Source organism: Hetaerina americana, unplaced genomic scaffold (genome assembly GCF_022747635.1).
Source record: "Hetaerina americana unplaced genomic scaffold, ioHetAmer1.1.p SCAF_1, whole genome shotgun sequence".
Classification (NCBI taxonomy): domain Eukaryota; kingdom Metazoa; phylum Arthropoda; class Insecta; order Odonata; family Calopterygidae; genus Hetaerina; species Hetaerina americana.
Window position 1 is genome coordinate 83,903,019 of NW_027286069.1, and position 27,315 is coordinate 83,930,333.

The following is a 27,315-nucleotide window of genomic DNA, read 5'->3' on the forward strand; positions in this document are numbered from 1 at the left end:
TATTTGCCCAGAGAAGGGGATTACTCTTCACCCCCGCCCCCCATTTCCTTACATACATCCATGCATCTCATCCAATTTTTTGCTTTGACAATGAACGCTGAACAAGTTTGCGCTAGTTTTTTGTCTCCCCTTAAATACCGTCGACTTAATTCCTGTTGGGTCTAAATAATTCGGCTTTTCCAGTTCAGTCTATTATTTTTTTGTTCCTGTACTTGTTTATATTTAAGTTTTTTATTGGTGCAGTCAAAAAAGTTTCTATCAAGTTTCATGATTAACAGTAGCATCTTCGGAGAACTCTTTCATATTTAGAACAATAAGTGAAATTAATTTTTTACTAAATTCGGGCCATTTTTTCCGTCGCAGTCCGTTTATTTTCACTGCAATGAGAGTTCTATTTATAGGTTGAATTGAGATAATTTTAAGTATCGTTACTGTAAATCCTCTTTAGAATAAATAGAAGAGACTATTAATCCCACCTTTTTCTCGCTCGTGAGTTTTCTTTTACGGTAAATTTACCTTTTTAAGGGAAATTTCATTTCCTTGTGGCTGCACAGTATTCCACTATTACCAAACTGTAAGTTTATTCTTCCCAGAGGAGATATGAGCCAACAGACGTAGAATACAATGAAATGAGAATTCACTGAATAAAAATAAAGAACTCCATAATATTTCCACCGGAGTAAAAGAGTACCAGTTCACTATTAGGTCACCTTTCTTCCAGTTTCGCCTTTTAAAAATGTTCCTCTTGTTTTCTTTGTTTTCATTAAATTTGCGTCTTTTCTTTACTTTCACGGTGACGCAAGAAAAATGCAGCGGAAATGGAAACAAATAAATTTATGATAGCATAGAATATTCAACGAGTTACATAAAATAATCATGTATTATTAATGACAAAATAAGAATCGCAGGCATTAAAATTTGAAAAAAAGAAGTTCAATTAAAATCCGTCATCCTATATTTCCAATTATTATGGAATCTGTTGTATAACCCTATTTCTTTATCCAATGCAACGTCATCATTCCCATTGCCGTTACTTTTTTTGCCATTCATTGCAGAGATTCTCTATTTATTATTTATTTAATCCGTCGATTTTTTATTTTACACCTTTTAATGAATTTTCTGACGGCTTAATTTTCTACCTTTGTTTACCTCTAGATTGCGGCACTTCATGCCATGTTTTGCCCCGCTCACATCCTCGAATTTATTTCTCTCTCTTTGAGTTATTTTCATCTCTTTCTGCAGTTCAACCTTTATCCCTTTTATCATGTCCTTCTTCTTCCAACTCTCTTCTGGTTCTTTCGTTCAATCATTCTTATTCCCGCCCATCTCCTTCGTAACCTGTAGCACAGAGTTTTGCCGCAACGTGTTTTCTACTTCCTTCCAACCTCTCCACAGTCTCTAGACAAAGATGGAAAAAATATTTTTCAGTGCAAAAGTAGGACAAGGGGGGTTAAGAATGTTCCTCCCTTCTAGTCTTTCTCTCTTCGACCCAAAAAATATATTAATAAAAAAAGGCAGGCTTTCCCTCTTTTGTGGTTCTCTCTTTCCCCGAAGTTACTCCACGTCCTTCTCCTCGGGGACTTGTGTTTCTCCATTCTCCCTTCCCTTCTTTTTCTTTCCTCTCTGCCTACCACCCTCGCCTTCCCATTCTCACACAAACCAAGTAAGTGCGTATGGTGTTCCCAATGTGGGTTTTTGTGATCTCCAACGTAATTATTCATAGAGTTTGATGCATTTGTGGGGATTTTTTTTATTTTTTTCCTCGCTGCCAAAAAATGCATCCGTTAATAATGGCAGTTTAATTTTTCAGGCTTGCCTCGCGAATTTCCCACTGGGTTACACAAGAGAGTCATTTTATTAGCTCATGGGAAATTTGTTAATGTCAGTATTGGAATCCAATAACTTTTACAGTTGCGCAATGCACTTTTTCAATCAATGCATCTAGTTTTAGTAAAAATAAATTTAAAACTAAATACAAATTCTTTTGTTATGACAATGTTAAAATTTCCATATTTCCTTGACGTTTCTGCGGTTTTAGACTATTCAGCTGTCATTCATTGACCTTTCCAAAGACTCGAGTTATTCTGACGGCCATTATTCTGCCAATTAAAGAACCGTATTAGCTTAAATATGCCATTGCATTTGAAATATTCTCTCGTGACCAAATAATATAATGACTCTTTTCGTATGCCTTACTTATTAATTTGTATTATTTTTTCAAACAAATGCGTAAACTAAAATACTAATTTTGAAATAAAATTAAACCATCACGTTTGAAATTTGATGAAGTAACATCGAAAGAAAATTGTAACATCCGCATTTTCTTCAAATGAGAGCTCATGGATAAATCTGTTTGCATGCATTTTTTTTGCTTTCACTGTTATTACACGTTACATTACACGAAATTGAGCAAGATCGACCCTTGATTATCGCAAATGGAACGGAACGCTTACTTGCTCACGATTTGATTTTATTTCTAAAGCTTTGTTGAAGCACTGTTGATCCACCTTTATTCAAAAGAATGTCCCCTAGTAAAAAAATTTAGAGCATGAATGAAAAAACGTGGCTTTATGGCAAAATTGCGTTTTCTGTTCGAATGAAGACGTTTTTCCTTCATTGCTCCCCGGGGGTCATTTTGAAATAAAGAGATTATGTCAGTTCTTTAATTTTAATTTAAAATGAATTTACTTTTCTAAAAAAAGATGCCTCATCAAAAATATTTCGCAATGCTTGATTTTTTATTTTCAATTATATATAAAATTTTTAATGTTTACGGGTATTCGAAGGAAAAATTTTACTTTTCCACCGTATTTGCTTAAAGATATAATATTGGCCTGCGTGTTCATTCCGAAGATTGTAATATGTATCCACCACTAATTGAGATGGTAAATTTTCAATCATAAATATGTTTTTACCACATTTAATGAAATAATGCCAAATTCTATTTCTCATATCTGATTGATCTTGAAGTTGACTCTAAGATTTTTGGGAAAATTCAAATTATAATAATTTAATTAGCATCGCCAAGTAACTATGTTTAAAATATATTATGAGAAACGTTTTTTAATTGCTAACAAAAATTAACTGCTAGAATATCCTCATTATTTGTTGAAGAAAGAATAAATGTACCTAATTTTACATTTTAAAAAATTCTGTTATAAAGGCGTAGTCATTATTTCGAGAGTTTGTTATTGTAAGTGACATAAAAACTCGCGTTCAATTCCCAACACCCATAAATGCAAGCTTTTCATTTTGCGGAGTGCATTCATTCACTTCCTTGACAGAGAAAGAGCAGTGCTGATAAAAAGCGAATCGATTTGAGACCCGATGTATGAGCACAAAGAAAAACCAATTCCGCGGTTTGCACGCGATGTAACTATGTTACGATGCAATGTTTGTGAATTAATGCCGTGTTTTGGGGAAATGCGGGAATTGGGTTAACGTCTTTTTTTCCTCCTCTCGGTTGGGAGGACAAGGAAGAGCGCGCGGCGCAAAGGGCGACCTAATGTGGCCCATCTCCGCGAAAGTCGAAGCGGGCCCGAGGGTTCATCGACTGAGTTTCAGAGCTACGGGCTCGCGTTCACATTCGAAGCGGCCGGACAACTTTGCTGCTCTTTTGACGGTGTGAGTTCTGCCCAAGCCGCGCGAAGAGTCCTTCCCCAGTTTACGCGGAGAACTTCGATACCGCTCCAGGGGAACAAAAGAGGCGAATCAGAGGACAATCGTCGACTATTGATCTCTCTATTTTCTCTACCTCCTTCGAGATGCATGGAGAGGCAACGGACTCGGGATTTCATTTCGTCTTTCACTCCAGTTCCTCTAAGATTCCACTCGTTGTCTTCCCCTCGTCCACCACCCCATCACAAAAAAGAACGGCTTGTGCTTTCGGTCCTCAATAGTTGAATTTGTACGTCACCCAGAGCCTCGTCTCGCGTCGGGATGAAAAGTTTCAGCCGAGGTAACCGGAGTAAACACTTCTCGCAACTGTTATTTTTCCTTCCGTCAAATGTCCTCCCTTGCTAGCCGCTTTGTGTGTTTCATCAATCAAGAAAAAGTTGAAGATATTTTACACTTCGCCATATTATCAGGATAAGCTATTTCCTCAAGGTTTTCAGTTTGCTTGAATGTGTCTGAAAGTTAATTAACTAGCTTCTCTTTTGACTGTCAACTAGTTCATTTTTTTTACTCGTTCACAATTCATTTTCGTAGTATCGTGTTCACCGCAATTCGAATCGTTGGAAATGAGAGACAGCAACCACAGTTTACCTACGAGTATCTTTCTGTCGTTGGTATTCTCCGGAAATTTTTGATCTAGTGTATTCAGGTTAATTTGGAGTCATTAAGAAACAAAAGGTGAAAAGTAAAATGTGTATTAAAAACACCGAGAAAAAATTGCTGCATTCAATCTATTTTTTTATTGAGCCCCAGTTACTACCTTGCTACACACCAGAGCTAAGGCTCCTTTTAATGGGTTTTTTATAATACTACCATTTCTAAAGATCCTTTACATTGTTATCGTATGAATACATTTAGAAAAACATTTTGGTACCGAGAGTTATATGCGTAATTCATTCAATTTAGTTTAAATTTGAAACGAACAAATACATCTGAGCAAAGTACATCATTTATGAAATTCATCTAATGATGGCCATCATCATTTCTAAAGATGCATCCAATTCATCCTTCTTCACATATCCTTCCTTTGCAATGCTCTCAAACTCTCTACGACTCTTCAAACTTTTCTGACCTCTACCTTCATATTCCCCCTGATCACTGCACTTATGGGCTCCGGTTTATTTTTCTTAGCTTTTATTTTTTTCTGAAAAATTAAATTCCCTCTAAACCTTTATTTAAGTGCAGTTTTTTACCATTCAGTTATGATTTTTCTTGCTCTTTCGCAAAACGTTTTGATAGATGGCCTTCGTAGTATATTTTAAGCGTGCCTTAGCAAACTCGAGATTCCCTTGTTGCTCTCATTCTCATAAAGTTCTCTACGTTTCATTATACTTGTATTTAACATTTCACTATTTTCAAAGCCTTCCGACTTCATTCGTAGATTCCATGGAGTTAGCTGTTTTTATGGCATAAAAATCGATTTTTTATGCGTTTCTTTTTTTAATCCTTTGAACATAATCAAATTTGAATTTCGTTTAAATTTACTATGCTAAAAAATACTTTTCTTCATTATAATTTATATTTTTTGCATCGGGAAGTAAATATTAAAAGATAATAAAAATTATTGTATGCAAAGATTATCATAATGCATAATTATATTATATATTTGCTTTTTTCAATAAAGCCGACAAAATATAAAAAAAACATCGGTCAGTATTTGTCAAATGTTCCACCAAAAATTTGATCTAAATTATACGATAAAAAATTGGGATTTAATTATTAAGTTTAGAATTTCCATGTAGGGCTCGGTACTTTTGATAGAGTAATTACTTGGATCCTAAATAGTAATTAGCCAGTAATTGGGCGTAAAATTATGCCTTTAGAATTTTCTTAATAATAGTAATACCGTATTGTCTTTACCCAATCATCAGATATTTTCATTACGTTTCATAAGAGTTCAGACATTTTCCTAACGTTTATGTAACTTTTTATTATGAAAATGTATGCAAATCTAGTTGACACGTTTACAAATATATAAATTCATAAACGATTCGCTATTGAATATTTTTGATTGAAATAAATATCGCTGGTTTACAAAGTCTCTCTCACAGTTTACCCAGCATTAGAAGTCATTCATTCAATTGTGTTATTACCATCTCCAGTCAATACAAGTGTTTAAGAAAAGGAGATTTTCGGCGCTGCAGTTTAATTACGTATAACCCACGCGCTATTTAGCAGTCCACGGTAAATTAGCTCATTAAAAACCTCCTTTCCTTTCTAAGGGAAATCTTTACCCTTCCCACTCGCTCTTGCTATCGAATCGCATCTTTCCCATGATACTTCTCTATCCGGGGTCCTTTGATGCCAAGTCAAGAAGGATGAACGAAGTGAGAGTTATGGAGGGGAATGAGACCAGTCGAAATACCAGCATTCAAAAGAGAATACTGAAATTATATTTCACTCATCACTCGACCAACTCTTTCCCATTCCCCTCTCCTCACCTAACCATTATGCTTCTAAGTTTCTCTTGCCTCCCTCCTTTTCTCTTACACTTCCCCTCCCAAACACAGAACCGACTTAATTCTCCTCTGAAAGGAGTTTGCCGTTTTGTACTGCAGGAATGCAGTTAGATAGCTATCCAACGAAAACCTTCAAAGGAAAAGTTAAACGGCAAAATTCGTTCCCGAGGGAATTCACCTAATTAACACACATACTCTTTAAGCCAATCCCCTTACCCTTTACGAATCCTCTTTCTCTCTCTCAGTCCCGATCTACTCCGCACCATTTACACTCTTAACCCACTCCAACCAGCTTCTTATGTCTTCACATTAACTAACTCCTTTCGGACTGTGGGATAATGGATGGCTCGAGCGTCCGGTATCGATTCTTAATCACTTCCGTTCGGATTCTTCATTTTTCTCGTAATGGAAATTTGATTATGGTTTGTCATTACACACCTAGAAGGACGTTTTTACTCAAAATAAGAATTTGGTGCATTGAGTGGTGGTCTTTAGTAAAGGGCTACATTAGACGAAAGCAGTGATATCTTTCCTCAGCATATAATCACTATTTAATGTCTTTTTTCACAATTGTAAGGTAGATTTTTAAAATATCCATCTGTATTACGAAATAGTTAAACTTTATTTGATTGAATACGTAGTTTAATGCTACTTTGGAATCAAGTTATGTTGGACGTAAATTTCATTTATCAAATGCTCGATTTCTCCTTAAGCATTATTTCAAATTTTTGTCATCATTCCACTTTTTCACATCATATTTTAGCGTCTTTAAAATTCTTTTTCAAGAATATTGTTCTATACCGTACATTTAACAGGTAACAGAGATTTTAAAATGGCGTAATGTATTAAAATTATGGCCAAATTCAGGAGGTTGAGTTAATCAAAAATCGTTGGGTGCTCAGTTCAAGTTTCCTTTTTACCAAGTTGTTGCTAACTATTCAAATCTAGAAAAGAGTTTTATAGGACATTTTTAAAAATTTTGTGCATGACTTTGGAAACAACATTTGTGACCGTCCGTTTAATATTCACCTGGAGTCTGTGCAATGCAATCTTTAATAATCGAATGCAATAGGAAGTTATTCCAATTTAGATATTTGTGTTGCTCAAAAACATTTTCACCTGATTGGCTTTAAAATATATAGGACGAAGTCTGTTGTGCTCAGGGCATGAATATAAACCAATTGGTCGTTTTTATCACAAAATGTAACGGTGATCACCAGATGTTGCTTCTGCGAAGTGCGCATTTCACCATTTTAGAAGCCCAGTACAGATGAATTCCACATTTTCTTTTACCTCTCACTAATCTGTTTTAAAATATTTCTCGGCGGTGCTCATTAGTTATCTTGTAGCGTTCGTGATGCAGCTTTACAACTCGCTTTTCAGTTAGGTTTTTTATAGCTTATCTGTTTATTTGCTGTCTTTCTTTACTTCATTGATATCATATCGTTAGTTAATTGCAAAAGACATTGTTCATAATACAGTTTTAAACGTTGATGCATTTGGAGCTGTGTTATACTCGTCTTAAAATACCTTGCGACTTTTTCTACGAAATATTTCTGCCCTATACTTGGCATTTTATCATTTTGACTATATTCCTTCAATTATTCCTATATGATATGGTACGATATTATTCCTTTGATTTAAATGAAGTTGCACTGCACTGTCGGGTGTGTGTAGTTACGAATTAACGTTGTCTTTATATCCAATAATTGATAATAATACAAATCATTTAATGCTTCCACTATGTTTCCTTAACGTTTCCAATTACCACCAGTTAAAAAAAGGGTTGCGAGGATTTCCTTATGCATTTTCTATCCAATTGTTAACGCAAATTATGGATAGCATTTAAAATGAGCCAAATACAATTTAAAACGGGGAGAATAATCCCCATTTTCCATTACTCACTAAATATTTCATGCACGTTCTCCGAAGTTTTGCTTTTTTTATCATGTTGTTGTGGTTTCCATGTGGATAATATGCGGTTCTTAAAATTTGCATTCCCCCGTCAATCGGCGGTATTAAATGCTATGAGCACAATAATACGTGAAGGAACTTTGGCAATGTAAGACTACTTCGGGTGTGTGTTGGAATGGACTTGAACCACAGTCTTGGAATATTTTTGCACTCCTCAATTCCGCCTTCCCCACCCTTTTGTGTTCGTCTTTTACGTGTTTTCCTATCCCCTTTCCTTACATATATATATATATATATATATATATATATATATATATATATACATAATATATATTATATATATTTATATATATATACAAAATATATTATATTTATATGTATATTATATATTATGTATATATATATATATATATATATATATATATATTTGTTATGGAAACGTGTAGATTAGTATCTATATCGCCATTCATACTTTTCTATTTTCTTTTTAAAACATATCAAAAATTCATTGATCAGCTCTTTTCAACAAATCCGTCATAAAAATATTGTATTGCATCCGCTATCGATTTATTTTCATGAACTTGTTAGTGTTTATGCTACCCTATTCAGTTTTGGAATTACCGCAGTTTATAAACGACAGTAAACTCAAATTTTTAGTACTAGTCTTTGCCGTTTTTGACACTTTTCAAACTAAATTGCTACTGAATTTGCACGTTTTTCAAATGATTGTTTGATGTTTTTTTGACATTTATGGAGAGCTCCAAAGTTGAGCATCAGTGAGTTTTCCTTGTCAGAGCTTCTCTCTTTTAGTGAAACAATGCTATTTGGGTGAAACAATTTTGACGTAATTAATAGTCGATGGGACAGTAAGACGATAAGTTTCCGGGAAGCTCGAGGATCGGTGTCGCCAAATCATCACGGCTCAAACCCGAAAGTATGAATCGGCTCAATTATGGACATTTGAGACAGTAATTCAAAAGAATAGCGAAGAAATTGAAACGGCATCTCCCTTTCCACATGTACCCTGAAAATGTTCTCTCTTCCACGACCTTAATTTTTTGTATTGTTCCGCCCTCACCTCCATTTCGCCCGCCCCCGCGTCACTGCTCTGTATCCCTTACGTCCAGTCCAGTCTTCCATCTCCGCCGCAGAGTTCCCTCGGAGGCACGAGATACAACCGCACTCGGGCGTCGACGAACGCCTTCTTTCTCCCCCGCGCGACGCCCTCCAACAAATCTAGCGAGAAATGCCGCACCCACGGGAGGAAATAGAACATTATTATACAATAAATAATAATAAGTGGCACCGTGAGTAATGACTCTCTTCCACCGTACCCTTTCGCCTTTAGAGTGCGGGCAGATGAAAGTGGAGGCTTTTGCGAGAGGTCATCCTCTTTTTGACCTCGCACCCTTCCCTTTCTCCCTTTTCGCTCCCCCACTCCCCCTAACCCTTCTCCTCCGTTCCCGGTCCTCCAAAAACGTTCGCTGTTTTACTCGTCCCTTCCATAATCTCCGCGTTAGTCCCTCCGGTGTACGCGCCCTCTCGTGTCTGTATATGTGTGTGTGTGTGTGTGTGTGTGTGGGTGTTTGCCTGCTTTTTCGAATGTGTCCGCTCCTGTGTGCTTGGCCGTGTGAGCGCGTTTTGCGGAGGGGTGTGGGTATTGGTACCGGGAGGAAGGGAAGATGAAGGCAGAAAAAATATAGGAAAAGAGAATGGTTGGGTGTGAGTTGGTTGGCTGGTTGGATGTCAGAGGGGGTATGCGAGACGATGCCTACTATCCCGTGCGCGCGCGCGCAGAATACGTAGTTTGAATAAAAAATTTAAAAAAATATGAAGCCAGGACCTCCGCACGCTTGAATGCAGATTGATATTCCCAACGTCATATCGTTAAATATGTTATGCCATTCTCTCTTTCCTTCTATCCCGCTGCCGTGCTCGATTCTTGTGTGTTCTCTCATTATCGTGTTTTCCCTACCCTTCCTCTTCCTGCCATCTCACTCCTTCCCCCTTCCTCGCGTCTAGGCTCTCCAGTCGCCAGCACTCCCGACTCTTTTGTCTCTCCCAGGAATCGTCGCCACAAAAGGACATTTTATAATGTGTCTCCGTAAAGTTTATTTCGCGACGTTTATTTTTTTTGTCCGCAGCTTTTTGTGGCCCGCTGTTTGTTTTTCCATCGCCATTCAGCGGTGTCGTTCGAAAGCCGGCTGTCCGAATTTTTTGTTTCTTGTTTTATAAATGAAAAAGAAAAGGATTCAGCTACATTCGAAATTTTTCCGTCCTCCGACTCGGGTTGCTCCTGCCGTCTGCACCTTTATTCAGGTTAAGGGGAGAGTATATTCTCATTTAATCAATTATTTGAACATCGAGTTAAGCAAGTGAAGTTATGGATATTCAGGCATGATGGTTTGCAAGCATAGGAATTTTGAACGCTTACAATTGACATCATTCGTCAAGCCTTATCTGATAAGGAATTCATGTGAAGTTTCATCACTTTCCGTCAAAATTTAACTTAGGGGCGTGTGAGAACTCTTATTTTGTTTTGATAGACAAAAAAACAGGTTTTACAGCCATGTTCATATAATAAATATCAACATGACATTTTTAACAAGTATAATAGTCGGAGAGTGAACAAAATGTTCTGAATTTCAAGAACGTAGTCAGTATAAAGTACTACATCGGCCATTTTTAGGCGTATGTTGTAAGAATTTGAGAAGACTACCCCTGTGTTTGTGATAATATTCGGAAACGATATTTTAAAAGATATTTTATCTTTATGTACAATATATCGGCATCTTTAATGCAACTTATTCAACATATCTGCAGTCATAATATTTTATTAAAAGTATATCATATCATGGAATTGACGGAAAACATGTGTTAAGGTAATAATTTATACTTTTGATTTGATGTACAGGAAACCTGTAATTTGCCTGTCAAAGTTATAGTAGAGCCTATATTTAAATCACAGCTTTGTTATTTTAAATATGATATGAAATTTATATTAAGACCGTCACTAGAAAAGATTTTTGTCATTAGCGGATGATGTTTCTGCTGCGTATTAAATAAAAAGTATTTCGCAGCCCATAAAATGTACAAAGCAACTTTATTTCAATTTTTAAGTATAAATGTTCATTAAACTATATTTACCATCCAAAGTTAATCACGGCGATAGGAATATGTAAGAAAGCTCTTAACTAATTATTATTCTGTGGAATATCCTTGACTTCTTGTAGAAAAAATACACTTTAGAATTCAAGCTCTTGTTAGTTGGGCCCTGCACATTTTTCAGAGGCCGGCCGTTTCCAGTGTAAGTTCAAAGAGCCTCATTTAAGTTGTAATATAAAGGAAGGAAATTAATTTCTTATAATGACTTTATTTATTGAAATAATTAGGCGCGCACGCAAATTTATAAGAGCGAATAAACTAACAGTCCATTCAGAGTGGTAAGCTTAAGATCTTTTTTAGCTCCGTGTAAGCGTTTAGTGCCCAGTACTCTCACTCCCAGCCTGCTCTCTGCTCTTAAACGAGAAGTTCCCTATTCGAGGGCGGTTCAATAAGTACCCACGTTTGACGACAAAGGGCGTTCCTGAGGGAATTTTATGTTGTCATCGTGTGCTGACATGTATCAAACAACGGTGAAACAAATTTCAGGCTGATTAAATGGTTAGTTTGGATTTGGCAGCCATTCGAGTAAGACGTCTTTCGTGATTTTCGCTAAGATGGAAAAAGAGCAGTATCGTTCGGTAATTCGCTTTTTGTTTTTGGATGGGAAGAAATGCGAGGAGATAAAAGCAAAGTTGGATGCTGTTTATGGGGGCACTTCGCCATCTATGATCACAGTTAGATATTGGTTCAACAAATTTAAACGTGGGCGAACATCTGTTTTTGATGAGGAGCGACCAGGGCGCCCGGCACACGTGGTTACCGAGGAAATCATTCAAAAAGTCCACGCCATGATTCCCGCTGATCGACGAACGAAAGTGCGCGAAGTAGCACAGGCCGTGGGTGTGTCAACCGGAACGACAATTAATATTTTACATGATAAGTTGGCGATGAAAAAATTGTCGGCCCGATGGGTGCCGCGATTGCTCACGGTGGACAACAAGCTGATGAGGAGTTGTCACCGCCAAACTGCATGAACTACGTTATGAATTGCTGCCACACCCCCCGTATTCACCCGATCGGGCTCCCTGCGACTTTATCTTATTTCCTGACATGAAGAAATGGCTCGCGGGGAAAAAATGTAGCTCAAACGAGGAAGTTATTGCCGAGACAAAGGCGTATTTTGGAGAGTTCGACAAATCCTATTCTTTGTAGGGATTAAAATAATGGTCGGAACGTCGGGAAAAGTGTATCTTTCTAAAAGGGGACTATGTTGAAAAATAAAAAAAATGTTTTTGAAATAATGGTTTCTTCATTTCTAACACAGGTACTTATTGAACCGCCATCGTATTTGTCCTTGCCATGACCCTTGAAGCCGGGGTAGGCAGTGTAGTAAGAGCAAGCGACAGGGTCGCCAGAAACCAAAGTCATTTATCTAAAGAGAGAGGTAGAGAGGGCACTTTAAGCCGTGTACATACTCTCTCCTAAGTCCCAATAGCGTCTCGTTGCAAAGCCATCTAGTGGTGAAGGTGTTAAAGTCAACTCGAATGCCAGAGGTCCTTCAGAAGCTAGGTTAAAGCACTTGAAAGAAATAGTGTAAAATCTAATGCCTGCTGCGAGGAATATTAGTCATCAAGAATAAAGTTGGCGCAAGAAGCGTGGAAAACGTGTAGTTGAAAAGGGTACGCTGGCACAAGTGCAAAAATGTATACATTTTTATGCAATTTCTTCTTGTTCAATTTGATTACTCGCGATAAATAAGCTATCTAAAATTTTTTAAAGGATGCAGAAGTAAAACATCTTGACATCTTGCCCACACCTCGTATAATCATTGCAATTACTGATAAAGGTGACAAGCTACAACTTTTAAATGGAAAATAATCAGTAAATTTATTGAAATTATACGTCTTACTGTATTATTAACATTTTAACGATATATTTAACGATAAATTCAAATGATATCAAACTAAGAATTATAATGTAATAATGGCGAGGTACATTAGTGAGAAATAAACAGTGGTTTTGTTATAGAAAATTAATATATCCCTTGATGGATAATCTGGATGGATAATAAATAATTTTTTTTATTTTCTCCGTTAATGTATGCTTGAAAAAAGTATCTCGAAACAGATTTTATTTATCCGTAGTTTACTTGATAATAAACATTCATTTTATTCAGCGACATTCAGTGCATCTCTAGTTTCATTTGTCGTCAGATAAGGTCAATATTTATAATTAATTATTATATCAAATTCAACGAAATATAAATAAAGTTATGAATAGTTGAAATAAGAATGACTGGATAAGGTTTTAGTCATTTTCCTATGCTAAAATTCGATAGTTTAAAAAAAATTAATTTAAGTTTTAATTTTCATTATCTTTCAATGGCAATATTCTCTCGTGGATTGAATACAATCGATTTTTTATATTTATATGTTTTGGATGGGACTACAATCATTTTGATATGCGTCTGATTCACAAACTGGTTTCTAAGTTGTCAGCGTTAAATTGATCTTGTTAATTACGCATTCCGTTTGTAATGAGCGGACAAATAGATTAACGTGTGCCAAATTGCAGAATGTCGAAAATATTTGGTTTAAGGAAACTATGTTACGATTGAACAGTCGTGTTGCAAATAAAATCCACGCAGGATGATCTAGATTGCTTGTTTACGAATCAGCAAAGAGTAGGTACACAGTTTTAGAATCCCAATTGAAATTAACTCCGACTGGAATATTCAAATTCAGCCCCGAGCCACCCTTTTCCTCATTTTGTATTTCGTCCGTTGTCGACTCACTACATACGAAGTGGAAACGAAACTCCCCTCTGGCATCTGGCCTTTTTGCAAGGTCTAATTTTTTTTATTTCGTCGCCTCTCCCTAGGGGTCAAATTAAAAATTTTTAAAGCATTTTTTCTATAAATGACCAAATAAAATGAGGAGCATAAAATTGACAAGTATATTACCCTTATAGTATGATTCCGTGAGCCTCCTCTTCAATGAAGTTAGCAATTGCTAGTAAACCATTCACTTCTAATGTTGACATTTAGCATATGAACTGCTTTACTGAGAAAAAGAGAGTGGAATTTTATCTTTAAAAAGGTCTGAAAAACTGTTGAGCCGGTAAATCAGACTATAATCTGAGTCTATCATTTACATAACATCGCATTAACCTAGTTTCTTGTTTGTATGATCCAAGCAAAATTGTATTAACGGCTGTGAGATATTGTACAAAATCAAAGAGTACTGATGCCACAATTGAAATTATAATGTTGCAATCCACAGCATTAATATGAATGAAAAAATTCGGACCCATGACATGAAAACAATTTTTTTTCCTTTGATCGGATAGGATGCTCTTTTATTTTACTTCTCACAGAGTAGAAGGTCTAGCTATCAAAATTTAAAATGCACAAAGAGATAACGCTGTAACCCGTGACAACCCTAATCAGTTAAGATACTATTTTTATCATTCATCTGTGCGAGACGGACCGATATATAGGCAAGTAAAGAGTTTATTTAGCGATAAACAATTCAAATAATTATGTTGGTCAACTTCACGAAGACTAGAAAATTCTATTAGTTATACATAAAACCAGCTTTTTCTTAACAAAAAGTCTTCTTTTAGGTATTTTAACATTTAAAGGGTATGCATAGGGATTCGTGCAACTGTCGATTCCCAATCATCAAAGGATGACGAGTATTTATATCACCTGACCGACTTCTCTGACGAAAGAAGTAACAAATTAGTGTTTTATTTCAATGCCCAGATACCTTGTTTTAGGAATTTCCTGGATTCTTGAAATGATTTTATGCACCTAAATTTCACACGAGTCCTCTTGAGTTAAAATCTCTTGAAATTTGATCAAATTTTTATGCGATAATTATATCTTCATCATGAAACTATTTTTATATGACGAAATGACCTCTTAAGGTAGAGTCAATACTAACTTGAATAACTTCATAGAGTTACACTTCAGTTTTTGGATTAAAAGTTGCAAAATGGTGGCTTGAAAATTGTCCCTGTAGTATTATTTTTGTTGATGGCCTATTCTTAGTGCCTCTGTGTAGACTGGTAGTATGTATTTGTGTATGTCAACAGTCTAATTTGTTTTAGGGAAAATTACTATAAAACTTGGAAAGGATAAATTCCCGATCATTTATTTTAAATGTATAAAGTTAAGTTTTCTATTCTCTGTTTAAGATAACACCAAATGGAGTAACTTTTTGGTAGAACATTTATTTTTCCTCTACAAAATTCATCTTCAAAAATTTTAAAATAATTTCTGCGGCAGTTTAAAAATAGTTAATCATTTGGTCAAATTAAGCCACTACAGAGAATTATGACTAAATATTGTGGCTAATGGATAACTAGAATTCCAGCCGTTTGAGTGTGTGTTTGTTGCTGCTGTCATTATTTTTCATTTTACTCAATCGCATAATGAAAATATCTTTTCACTAACCTTTTTGTCTTAAAGTTATATGTCTATTCTATTGTGCCTGCAAAACTGAATTCAAGGATAACAGCGTCAGCATTCGATTTAGTTTTCAAAAATAGATGGTCCTGGTTAACCTCATTCGTGAAAACTCACCCATCTATTTAAATCGGCAAATGGTGTACCTGGTTTTCCAATGACGAGTACCTTCCAAGGCTTAGAGTTTCCTATTCCAATTAGTGCGAAGGGAGTGAATTCAAAAGCATCACATATGGGATGGCGCTTTGACGTTTAATTTAAATAGCCAAGCCAACCAACATTCCGCAATATATAAAGATAACTCATTATTCACCCGGACCACGGCCTGAAACTCGGGGAGCTTCGTCCCTCTTGTCGTTCAGTGTTTTTTTTAGTAAATCTCCCGTCTGAGTGAACGGAATACGAAACAGATTGCGATCGCGGGTGCGTTTGCTTCGGTAGGGTTGTCCAACCAATGGTAAACCAATGTAGAGACAGGTGACCTGGAAGGAATAGGAGTGGGGACACAAAAGCGATTGGGCAAGTGGAAGGGATAAAGCTGATGGAGTGAGAGGGGGAGAGAGAAGCGTATGTCGAGTTGGGAGCGAGGGAATGAATGGTATCGACGTGTTCCGAAGTGGGTGTGACGGGCGATGAGCTAATAACAGAGAGCGCGGAACAAGGAAGAGATGAGGCAACAGAAATGGAAGGCGGGAAGGAGAGAGAGGAGGAGAGAAGTGAAATGGTTAGGATAGAAATAGAGGTCGGGGTAGGGAGGAAAATGATAGTGAGTGAGTTAGGGAGGGGAGGGAGGTGGAATGGAGTGGCGGAAAGTGTGAGAGGGGCGAATTGATTTCTCTACACAAGGCCTCACGTACACGTCATGCGGTTGATCCCTCGTACGCCACACCCGCTCAACTCGTTTCTACGAGAAGCGGGTCGCAATCAAAATAGAGCTTTTTGAAAGCGTGTAGTACTAAGCCTTTTTGGTGGAACGTCTGAGTAATGAAGAAATCGTGATCATGTAGTTTGACGTCCCTTTGTGTGATATTTTTTGATGGAAGTCTATTTTTCGTGTATATCCTCCATTCAGTTCAATATTGTGAACGTGAATAAATTATTTGAGTGTTTCCAGTAAAATTAATGATACATGTAGGGTCCTTCAATGCATATTAATTTGCATAGATAATGAATACACGTGTCCTCATATTTCTGGGATTTATAAACTGCTATGTTATTAATGTCATGCCTATCGATGAAATGTCCTTGGAGAGTGATATTCTCGCAAGGTGTCACCAGCAATTATTCAAACTAAAAATATTGAGCCGAAGTAATCCCACTCGAAGTCACCTACAGATACTTGAGTTTTTAATCCTAAATTGCCAGAAAATCAACTCATCATAACACCATTGAAGTATAGGCTCACTGGCATTGTCTTCGCCTCCGTAAATTGACCTGCATAAAATTTGAGCTCATGAAATGAAACAAACCTTCCCCCCGTGGCACGAATTTGTCCATGTATGCCGAATGCATATGGGTAGGTTAAACTGCGCCCAGAGTGAGTGTTCTTAATGGCTATATCAAGAGATTGCCTGAGTTAAGTAACATTAAATTATTCGGGTTTTAACACGGAAAATACCCTGTTTGGAAGAGAGAACGCAACAAAAGTACGGGAGAGGGGCGCAGGTAGTGTAGTGTCGGAGATAGGGAAGGTCTGGCGAAGGTAGAGAGGTTTGGCGGTGGGTGTTCCCGTTTGGGGAGCGTTGTTTGGAGGCAGAGGTGGGCCCCGAAAACAATGATTGCGAATTCGTCGAGCGTAGTCAGGTACACGGACTAAGCGACGAGCGCTCAGACGTGTGTATGGAGGCTGAGGCCCGAATGAGGGGTTGCCGCTGTCCATCTGTGTGCTTGGGGGTGAGCGGTGACGACGATGGGCGGGGAATCTTTTTTGAGAGTCGAGTTAGTGGAGAGATAGCGTGGGTAGCAAGAGGTCGTGGCGGGGGAGGAGGAGAAGGGGGAACGGTTGAGCAGCAAGGGGTTTCGTAAGTAAGGGGGTCTCACGAGGCGGGAGAGGGGTCGAGGGGGGGATGGAAGAAGCGGCGAGGGGGTTGGGGCAGGGTGGCCGGAGCGTCAGCGCGTTGGCCAAGAGCGTAGGGAGGACGTCGTGGTGGGGATATGGTGTGAGAGTGGGAGAAGGGGCGTGGAGATAGCCGTTCTCATGCCCCGCCGACCGTGAGTGGCAACAAAAGTGGACACGGGCCGCTGGCTTTCCGGGACTCACCCTTTTGTCCTCCGATCCAGCACTGCGTTGCCCTCCTAAGGCTCCTTCCCCCAAGTCCCATTCCTCCCCCTACACGGCCTATCCACCCGAAATCGCCCCATTTCCAACTCCTTCCTCTCTCCTCTCTCCCTCTCTTACCCCTTTTGACCCTTATTCTCCCCACCACCCAGCCCCGTGTTCCCCATTCCCCGCACCCTCCGGTTCGGATGGTGCCCGACCTATTCCATCCGTACTCTCTCCCCATTCGCGAGTGACCTCAAAACGCTGCGGCGTTACTTCAGTGAAGGACCATCCGTTGGCGACTGGACTCAGCTCTTTATACTAGTCCGACTCTCTCTCCCTCTCCTGTTACCTCCAAACCTGTCAGGCGGCTTCCTCTCGGATGAAGGGCAGTGCGTTTATATTTCGTGAGAGGGATGGCGTCACCCTGGGCGTTCACGTGAAGTGACTGGAAGGGGGATGAGGCGAGCTGCAATCCTTCGAAAAGTTTCGTGGTGGAACGCTTGGTCACCTCGGCGGTGCATTCTGTTGCCTCGGGTGTCCATTTAATCGATGAGCGGGCACCGTTAAAACTAAATTCAGAACGTTTCTGTGGAGATTTGAAAATGTTGCTCTCAAGCTTCATTCAAACGCAACAGTTTGGGTTTTTTTTTGCGAAATTGATGTTTTACACTTTTTTACCGCTTCACTGTTTATTCTATAGTCTCGTCGAAAAAGGAAGAGACCCTAAAGGACGGAGTTTCATATTTTGAAATAGACCACGCTCGTCTCGGGCTTCCCTATTTCTATATTCTAGTAATATAGTCGCAGGTAAAAATTCAATTGTGTTCAAACTTGTTGCATGGGTTCTCCGTCCAACTAATTCGAGTCCTGCACGTTATTATTTACTTATCTCTAGTTTTGTTTACCCTTATGTTTTTTTTGCGTAGCTTTCGTTTTAAGAGCCTATTAATACATTTTCTAGTTAAAAAGCAATTGTTAAAAGGCTATAGTAATACTATTCAACCTTCGAAGGACAATTATTAAGTCGTTTAATTGTGAAATGCCTTCATAAACAATGGTTATGACGATTTAATTGTAAAGAATTATGTACGTATGTATATATATATATATATATATATATATATATATATATATATATATATATATATATATACATATACACATTCAAACACGAAATACCGCCAAACGGCGAATAAATACACATACTATATATACAGAAACAGATATGAGGAAAAGGGATAGGAACACATATAAAGGACGAACACAATAGAGGTGGGGAAGGCGGAATCGAACGGATCACAAGAGTAAAAATATTTCCTTGACCGGGACTCGAACCTCGGATCTTTCCACTTGCCGGGCGGATGCTCTTAACCACTTGAGCTATCGAGGAAACGTAATTTACCCTGAGATCCGTGGGTCTAATATGTCGCCAAGCGCCCCGATTCTTCAGCCAAGAGATGGCGTCAGGGGGCTGTTTCACCCACCACAGGAGAAATACACCACACACAAGAGGAAAAGTTAGTGGTTTAGAATTCATACAACATCATACAGGAACGGATCTCAGGGTAAATTACGTTTCCTCGATAGCTAAAGTGGTTAAGAGCATCCGCCCGGCAAGTGGAAAGATCCGAGGTTCGAGTCCCGGTCAAAGAAATATTTTTACTCTTGTGATCCGTTCGATTCCGCCTTCCCCACCTCTATTGTGTTCGTCCTTTATATGTGTTCCTATCCCTTTTCCTTATATCTGTTTCTGTATATATGAGTATATATATATATATATATATATATATATATATATATATATATATATACATACATATTGGGTCGCGGCAGTCCAGGGGGTAGAGTGTTGGACTGCTGAGACCGGAGGGTCCCGGGTTAGATTCCCGGGCAAGGTACTCTGGACACCTGCAGCTCCACCCAAGCTATGTGATTTTTCGAGTATGTGTGAATTTCACACGCCGTCGGGCTTAGTACTGGGTGAACCATCAACTACCAAACCGACCTTCGGGTGGATTACTGTGTTTATGGTTTACACATATATATATAATATTATCCACCTGAATTGTTATATTATAACAAGGTCACAAAATGTGGACAGAGAAATTATTAATATTCCTTCATTTTGAAATTATCAAACTAATATTCAGTTAGTAATAAGACTAAACTATTCAAACTTATAGATTCTAGTTAGTTATTATATACTCTCTCTCAGTGCTTTAATCTCTCTTCAAATTAATATGGAAGCTATAGATGACCCTTCAAAACATAATTTTACATGTGACTACAAAATTGTGAAATAATTATGAAATGACTTATTAATTGCTGATACCACCAATTTGTATGCATGATGTGAAATATTAACATAAATAATAGCTGAATTGTCTAGCTGTTGATATAACCAATAGACTTACGTTGCTAACAATTATCTGTTAAAGGTCACCATGATGAAAATTGATGGGCTTCATCGTTTTTCTAAACTGAAACATCGTCTTCTCCTCTCTCTCTCTCCCAATGATTAGTTTCCGGAACGTTCCCCTCCCGCAGTAATCAACCCTGATTCTCCTCATCTACTCACGCACACACCGCTACACACGGAGAGGAGGCCGTTGGAGGGTGATCGATAAAATGGGGAACCCTTGTGTCGGCAGCCGCGGCAAAATAACCGCGGGAATCGGGACGAGGCGGAGCGGCGGGGCAGCGGCGGTGGGGCGGCGGCGGCCGCGGTGGTGTTCGTGGGGCGCCGCCCTCTTTGTGGCCTCCGCTTTCCTCTTGGTGTCCGGGTGCGACGCACGTGCCCCCGCCGACAAAGAGGAGGAGGAAAGGGTAAGCCGCTCGGCCAGCATCGTGGGGCCCGAGGGCTACAAGGGACCGCACGGCAGCCGGGCGGCCTTGACGCGCGGCGGGAAACGCTTCTTGTGGAAGACAGGTGAGTAAAAGTTGTTCCTCCAAGCATGAATCTATGTCGTCTCCGCCAACTCTACGACCGCCGGCGACAGTATCTTTGTCCTCTTCAATCGGATAACAGAAGGATACAAATCGATGCGGAAAAAGTTACGAACGATATTCTCCCTTTATTTTTATTCTGCGTCATTCCCCATAAGTTTCCCGGTCGTTCAGCAGCAAATAATTTCAACAATCCAGCCATTTCCGAGTTCTTAATGAAATCAGATTCTTAATGCGATTCTTTTCATAAAGATTTTTCATGTGGGAGAGGTCTATGAGCACTTTTGTTTACTTTTGGATTTCAAATCAATGAATTTCCAGTTTTTTTTATTATAAAGAAATTATTCATCTGGATATTAATAAGCAAGCAATATCTTAAGATATTATTCCGATGATTTAAGGTTTTAATGAAATATTTTAGTCAATTTAAATGAATTCACCTCCAAATGTTTAATTACATCGGAAGGTATAAGCATAGGACAATAATGATAAGGAAAATTTATCATCCTTTTCTGCTTTATCAGTTCAGAAGTTTTCCTGAATATCCTTTCTTTACCGGCGATAAATAATTCCATATTTATTTGGACCATTTTCAACTTTATATACAAACTTCCAACTTCGATTCTTCACGTTCGACTTGCTTTTCTATTTATTATAAAACCTAATTATAATTTTGATAAACGTTGCCGGCCAATCATCAAAGCATTATAATTTAAGAATATGTTGGGCGATACAATGATCACTATTTTATTTCGGTAACCAGCTAACCAAGGCTTAAAAAATTTCCAAACTATCACAAGGCAAATTCCAATAATTACGCAATGCATGTACAGGATCTCACCCAAAAGTGGTAGGACTGATTTTTTTACAAGAATTTTATTGACGATATACTTACATCGACTTAATAATCTTCAAAGTATGCTCCTTGAACTGCTATACACTTAGTATAACGTTGCTCCCATTCCCCGTGCGCCCGCTGGAAATTTTCTTTGGTAATGCCGTTGATGACCCTCGTCGAAGCCTCTTGAATGGCCTTTATCGAGTCAACACGTCGTCCCTTGAGCTGTCTTTTCATTAGGGGGAAGAAGAAGAAGTCCGGTGGTCCCAGATCGCGAGAATAGGGCGGGTGCGGCAACGTGGCAACGCCGTATTTGGCCAGGAGCTGTCTGACGACGAGCGCGCCATGGCAGAATTTTCGGCACCATCTTGGCGCACACCTTGCGCATGGCCAACTCCTGTGAAATAATGCGTTGGACGTTGGATGCAGACAGACCCAACTGGTCTGCAATTTCTTCACTGGTTAAGCGTCGGTCTGTGTTCAGCAGTGTCCTCACTCTGTCCACATTCGTGTCGGTTCTTGCCGTCGACGGCCGTCCGGAGCGATGGTCGTCTTCAACGAGCTCCCTACCATCTTTAAACAACTTGTGCCACTCAAATACTGCGGAACAGCTTAAGGCAGTGTCCCCATAAGCCTGCTTGATCATATGGAGGGTCTCAGTTGGCGTCTTCCCGAGTTTCGCACAAAACTTCACGGAATAACGTTACTCTAAATTCAGATTCATTTTGTTTTTCGACGCGGACAAAAAACTTACTTCACCAAAAACGGTGTCCTCACTCAACGACAGCCCGCAGGAGACTGAGGTTGGTGTTGGTATGTTGTTAAGAGCCCCCTCTACCTTACTCTGCCAGGCAGACCCCCATCCACCGCTCCGTTCGCGCCAGAGAAAATCAGTCCTACCACTTTTGGGTGCGACCCTGTATAACACGAAGATTTGGTTTAAGACTCGAGTTCATATCAATTAGAGAATGAGAGGCATATCAATAACGAATTTAGTACCTGAAATGTCAACTTTAATTGTAAAGCTAAATTTATTTACATGTATTTAACACAAATTTAGTAAAACATCATCGTTCCAATATAAAAACTTGAGCTCAGGTATTTTAAAATCAAAACAAGATTACTTCGTAAAGATTTCTAAAAATTTAAAGTTTTATTTTTTGTTGCTTTTGGGGAATAACGAAAGCCAAATTAAATAAATATTATGCATTTAAAGTAAAGAGGTTAGCCTTGCAAATATTTTCTTAACTATACCTAAGTATATAAGGCTTTTATACTCATAGTGTAAAATGAAAATCATCCGGAATTATTTAAAAATTTTCGTTTAATCAAAAGTGCTGAAAATTGTCACTTGTTGTTTTCTTGATTGACTTCCAAATGAATAATATCACTTCCACTGAATTTATATAAATTCATTACATTATAAATAAACTAATTGTTAAGCTTTTCATACCTGTTAAAGTATTCTATTTTAATCATGATGAAGTGTTCATTTGTTTTAAAAAAGGAAACGCAATTTGAAAGGCAAACAATACATAGGATTCGCTATTCTCGAGTTTTAATTAATAAGGTATACTTTAGAGGACGCTCAAGTAATTTAATTGCTTTGGAAATTTATCCATTGTGTTACCTTGCAAATTGTATTATTTTTGATAAAATAAAACGTTTTAAAGAGGTACCCAGCTGGAACGCTTTCTCAGTTAAGTACAAAGACAGTGTTGTCCAAACTGTTTTTTTCATAAAGCATAATTCAATATTTTCCAATGTTTTCCCATTATCATCTCCCATATATATATATGGTAGAATATTCTATGCACTTAACTACCCCGCCATTCTATCAACGAGTGAAACTTTGGTATGGGGTGTATTCAACTGTTTATAGGCTGGATATAATGGACTGTTCGGAGAGTGCGATGAAACCTTGAGAATCTGGTTTGATTGTTTTGAAGGATTAAATCGCACATAGTTGAAAACAGTCGTTTTTTGCCAATCATCCCATTTAATACACGTATTTATCGAGAGTGTACCTTCCGTACATTAATGTGACATCATCGTCAAATAGCAACGCAAGTCAGTCTTATCCTGGTGTTTATGCAATTTAATAAACTTATAAGGTACAACTGTTGCATATCATTCGGGCGTCATAACTTTCGGCAGTCGAACATCCCTTAGCGATTTATTTCAAAATTGATTCAATTAGTTAGAAGTGCAACGTAATTTCACTGCTACTTTATTTAAACTATATGAATACAGCTCATGATTAACTGTAAATTGCCGATATTTAATTTTTTACACGAAAAAAAGTTAATAAAAATAAATTTCCTTTTGAAGTAATAAAATGTAATAGTAATTCAATTTTGAATATTAATATTTTATATTTCTACTTGCTTTAAAATTGTGTATGCCTTAAAAAAATTACTTACTCTTAAAACGAAAAGAAGGAATAAGAAAGCACTAATGTACAGATGTAAAATCTTAAGGGTTCCCACCTATTTAAAAAAATCGAAATGCCGATTTTAATTATTCCCATATTATTTAGCTTTAAATTTTCTTCATTTATGTTTAAAATTATTATTATATTATTCTTCAAAGACAGAATTGGTAAACTGTAATAAAATATGCTATTGAAAATTATACATGAGCTAATTAGAATATGGAATCATTGCATTGGATTATCAAATTATTTACTCGCTCTTTTTCCGTCACACCTGACGCGAAAACATAAGTTCCTTTTTAGAAAGCGTTTTGCGTTTGATAAAAGGAAGTTATGTTGCCTTACCCTGTATATTATTTTAGCGAAACTATATCCCATGTCATAGTATATATTATTCGCAAACGTTTAACTTATCATAAAATGTTACTCTAAACCCATACACATACACCCATACACTAAACCCATACACGCCATATTCTTGAATATTATTTATACTTTCATTTATGAGTATAATTAAAAACAATTACATTCGAGTAAAATTTTTAATGCTACTGTAAAATTTGCTTTGTTTTTAAAATATTTTAGAGTAAAATTTAATTAACTAACCTTTGCAAAAAAAAGTAGCAGGGAAAACCTTCTCCTGACCATAATCTTCATAATCAATATTGAACTGTGCGCTTGCCTGAAATGCTACCAATTTCAAAACTTAATATTTATCAATCGGTGTTACTTGCTACTCAGTGATTGAATTGTTACGAAGCTGGGAGTCGAGCGAGATTCATCGAAAGTCATATCGACTAGAATGTTGAATCTCGCGTTAATTTTGAATGAAGCGCGATAGACAGAATTCCGACACGGGAATCAATTTTATGCACAATTTCACAGCTTCCTTGGCCTTAATCAAGGTGAGTTAGAGCACGTTGAAGATCGACGTGAATTGAGAGCGCAGGGGACGGAATATGAACTGGTTAAAGCTGTGATAGGGAGCGAAAAGTTGAGAGACTGACACTGTGAATACACTGAACATGAAAAATATTTCCACTTTCCTCGGTGTAGAGGCAGTCGAATCGGCAATCGTTTAAGGGCTCCTCATCTTCTGTTTGTCATACTGTCGTCTTCAACCGTGTTCTCTCTTTGTCCCTTCAAGGCTAAATTCGCCTTCAAAATCCATCTCTGCCTTATTCATTTAAATCCCGGATTCGCCAATTAACTTATAATTTATCGTCTAACCTCTTCAGCCTTCAATTGAAATTTTTCGAAGATGTTGCGTGTTTTTCTTTAATTCTATGTTTTTTTTCTCTGGTTAATGGCTTATTATGACTCCAAATAAAATGAGAACCCAAGTATCTGTTTTCTTGTAAGTCGATAAAACTTACAGCCAGGAATAAATGTATGGCCTCAAGATTTCATTAAAATGATCCCTATGAGGTCCCTAATTTTTGTGCAAAACAATCTAAAATTGCCATCATATAATACATATGGAAAATGGTTTTAATAATAATTTCTCTTTATTCAACGCGATTGAAGGAAATATTATATTTTTCTGTTTCAAGAGGAAATGTTAGCGTAGGAAATAATAATCGTGGAGATATAAGTTTTCCATAAATCCAAGTGATTTAGAGTGGAAAAATTTGCAAATGATTTTTAAGTGCTTGTAGATTTTGTTTGTCTCATTAATGGCTACATATATTTCTAAGCTTAAACTATTTTTTAACTCATTCTTGTCTCCCTTTTTATCTAGCTATTCCCTTACTTTACAACCATTGCATTTGTACTGCATTTTTTGGTAGAAATCAATTGAAATCATGACCTCAAGAAATCATTCAGAAATAACATCCTAATATTAAAATACCCAAACTTATCTATTCATCTGTACTGTGAGTAGATTTCAATTAAACCCTTTTTATCATGGAAAAGGATTATGAGTAAAGAGCAATGCCGATAGCGGTATATTTGAATCCTAACTTAATCTTTCCCGTTCCTCTCTGTGTGCCCCGCATCCCCTGCGTTTGACCTTAATCCATCTCGAGGTAGTAAACTCGTTTCTATCTGCTTCTCTCCCTTCCCGTTCCGATGGCCGGTGTACCTTCCAGGTGGTTGGGGGGCGTGCTTCCTCCCATCCAGCGGTGAGGACCCTCAGAGTGGCGACGTCGGTGGCGAGGATGACAGCTCTGACGGTGGAGACTCTATCAGGAGGGGCGGTGGCACGGAGGACGACAGTGGAGGCCGGGCGGGGTCTTCACGTTGCGGCGAGGGGAGGCGAGAGAGGTCCGTCTGGTGCTCCGAGGTGGACGGGCGCACGGTGCTTGAGTTCCTGTGCGAGTCACCGATTCGACCGACGCGCACCAAGCCGTGCTTCCTAGCCTGCGAGCACCATCGCGGTGAGTGCATGATCTCCGGGATGGGGATAAAAATGATAAACGAAATGCTTAGAAAACTACCGTATTGTCAGAAAATACCTGAACGTATACAAAATAACAGCTGTTCAGCTTTTAAAGATTTTATACGAGTGTAGGATTTAATATGAAAGTAAAACATCGACTTTGCTTTGGATTTTGTTGTTCTCTAGTTCCGTAGTCGTTAACAAAGCCTATTTTTCTGTCTTGTTATCTCTATCAAACGGAAAAGCAATTTTTTATTCAATGGCCGGAGAGTAGGTACACAAGTGTATACCATCACTGGATAAGGTAAGTTCATGAATAGATGCCTTGAACCAAAAAAAGTCTTCCTTCTCATTACAAAAATATGTCACGTAATTGCTGGATTAAGTATTTCAAAATGTTAACTCACCGGAAGATGCGCTAAGTTTCCTTATTTAATTTTTCGAATGACCCTTGATCTAGCTAATGTCTCATTTATATTTTGTCTGGATGAGGAGTTCATGTTGTTCAGGGAATCCATGATAATTTGCAAACATAAGTGAATAAGGCTTTTTAATCCAGGAAAGCACGTCATCATCATGATGGTGTTTCAGTGATGAACGTCGAGAAACCTTTGAGTAAAATTGTATCGTTATAAACTCTTAAATGTGTATTTCAGTAGTTAGTTGGATTTTTTTTAGGTTTATTTATATTTTTCAGATTTAAGTTCTTGTTTTTTCAGTAAAAACCATTTTTTTCAAAAGAATATGTTTATTTAGCTAAAATTATATTTTGGGATCTGATACACATAATGGTAGTCCTTTCTAAACGCAGGAGTTTTACTGACTCT

General features: G+C 37.8%; 1 protein-coding gene and 1 long non-coding RNA gene across 2 annotated transcripts in view; both read left to right on the top strand.

The window, feature by feature from the left end:
• Positions 1–20,580, top strand: part of LOC139686346 (uncharacterized) — a 403,335-nt gene extending 382,755 nt beyond the window's left edge. Inside the window, exon 6 of the long non-coding RNA XR_011700368.1 lies at positions 20,410–20,580. This is a non-coding gene — a long non-coding RNA (uncharacterized lncRNA). The remainder of the gene's footprint in view (positions 1–20,409) is intronic.
• Positions 20,581–20,623: 43 nt separating this feature from the next.
• Positions 20,624–27,315, top strand: part of LOC139687406 (thrombospondin type-1 domain-containing protein 7B-like) — a gene marked incomplete at its 5' end in the record, with an annotated part of 198,011 nt that continues 191,319 nt past the window's right edge. Inside the window, 2 exons of the mRNA XM_071584567.1 lie at positions 20,624–20,816; positions 26,199–26,486. Of these exons, the coding sequence (XP_071440668.1) occupies positions 20,624–20,816; positions 26,199–26,486 (481 nt within the window). The remainder of the gene's footprint in view (positions 20,817–26,198; positions 26,487–27,315) is intronic.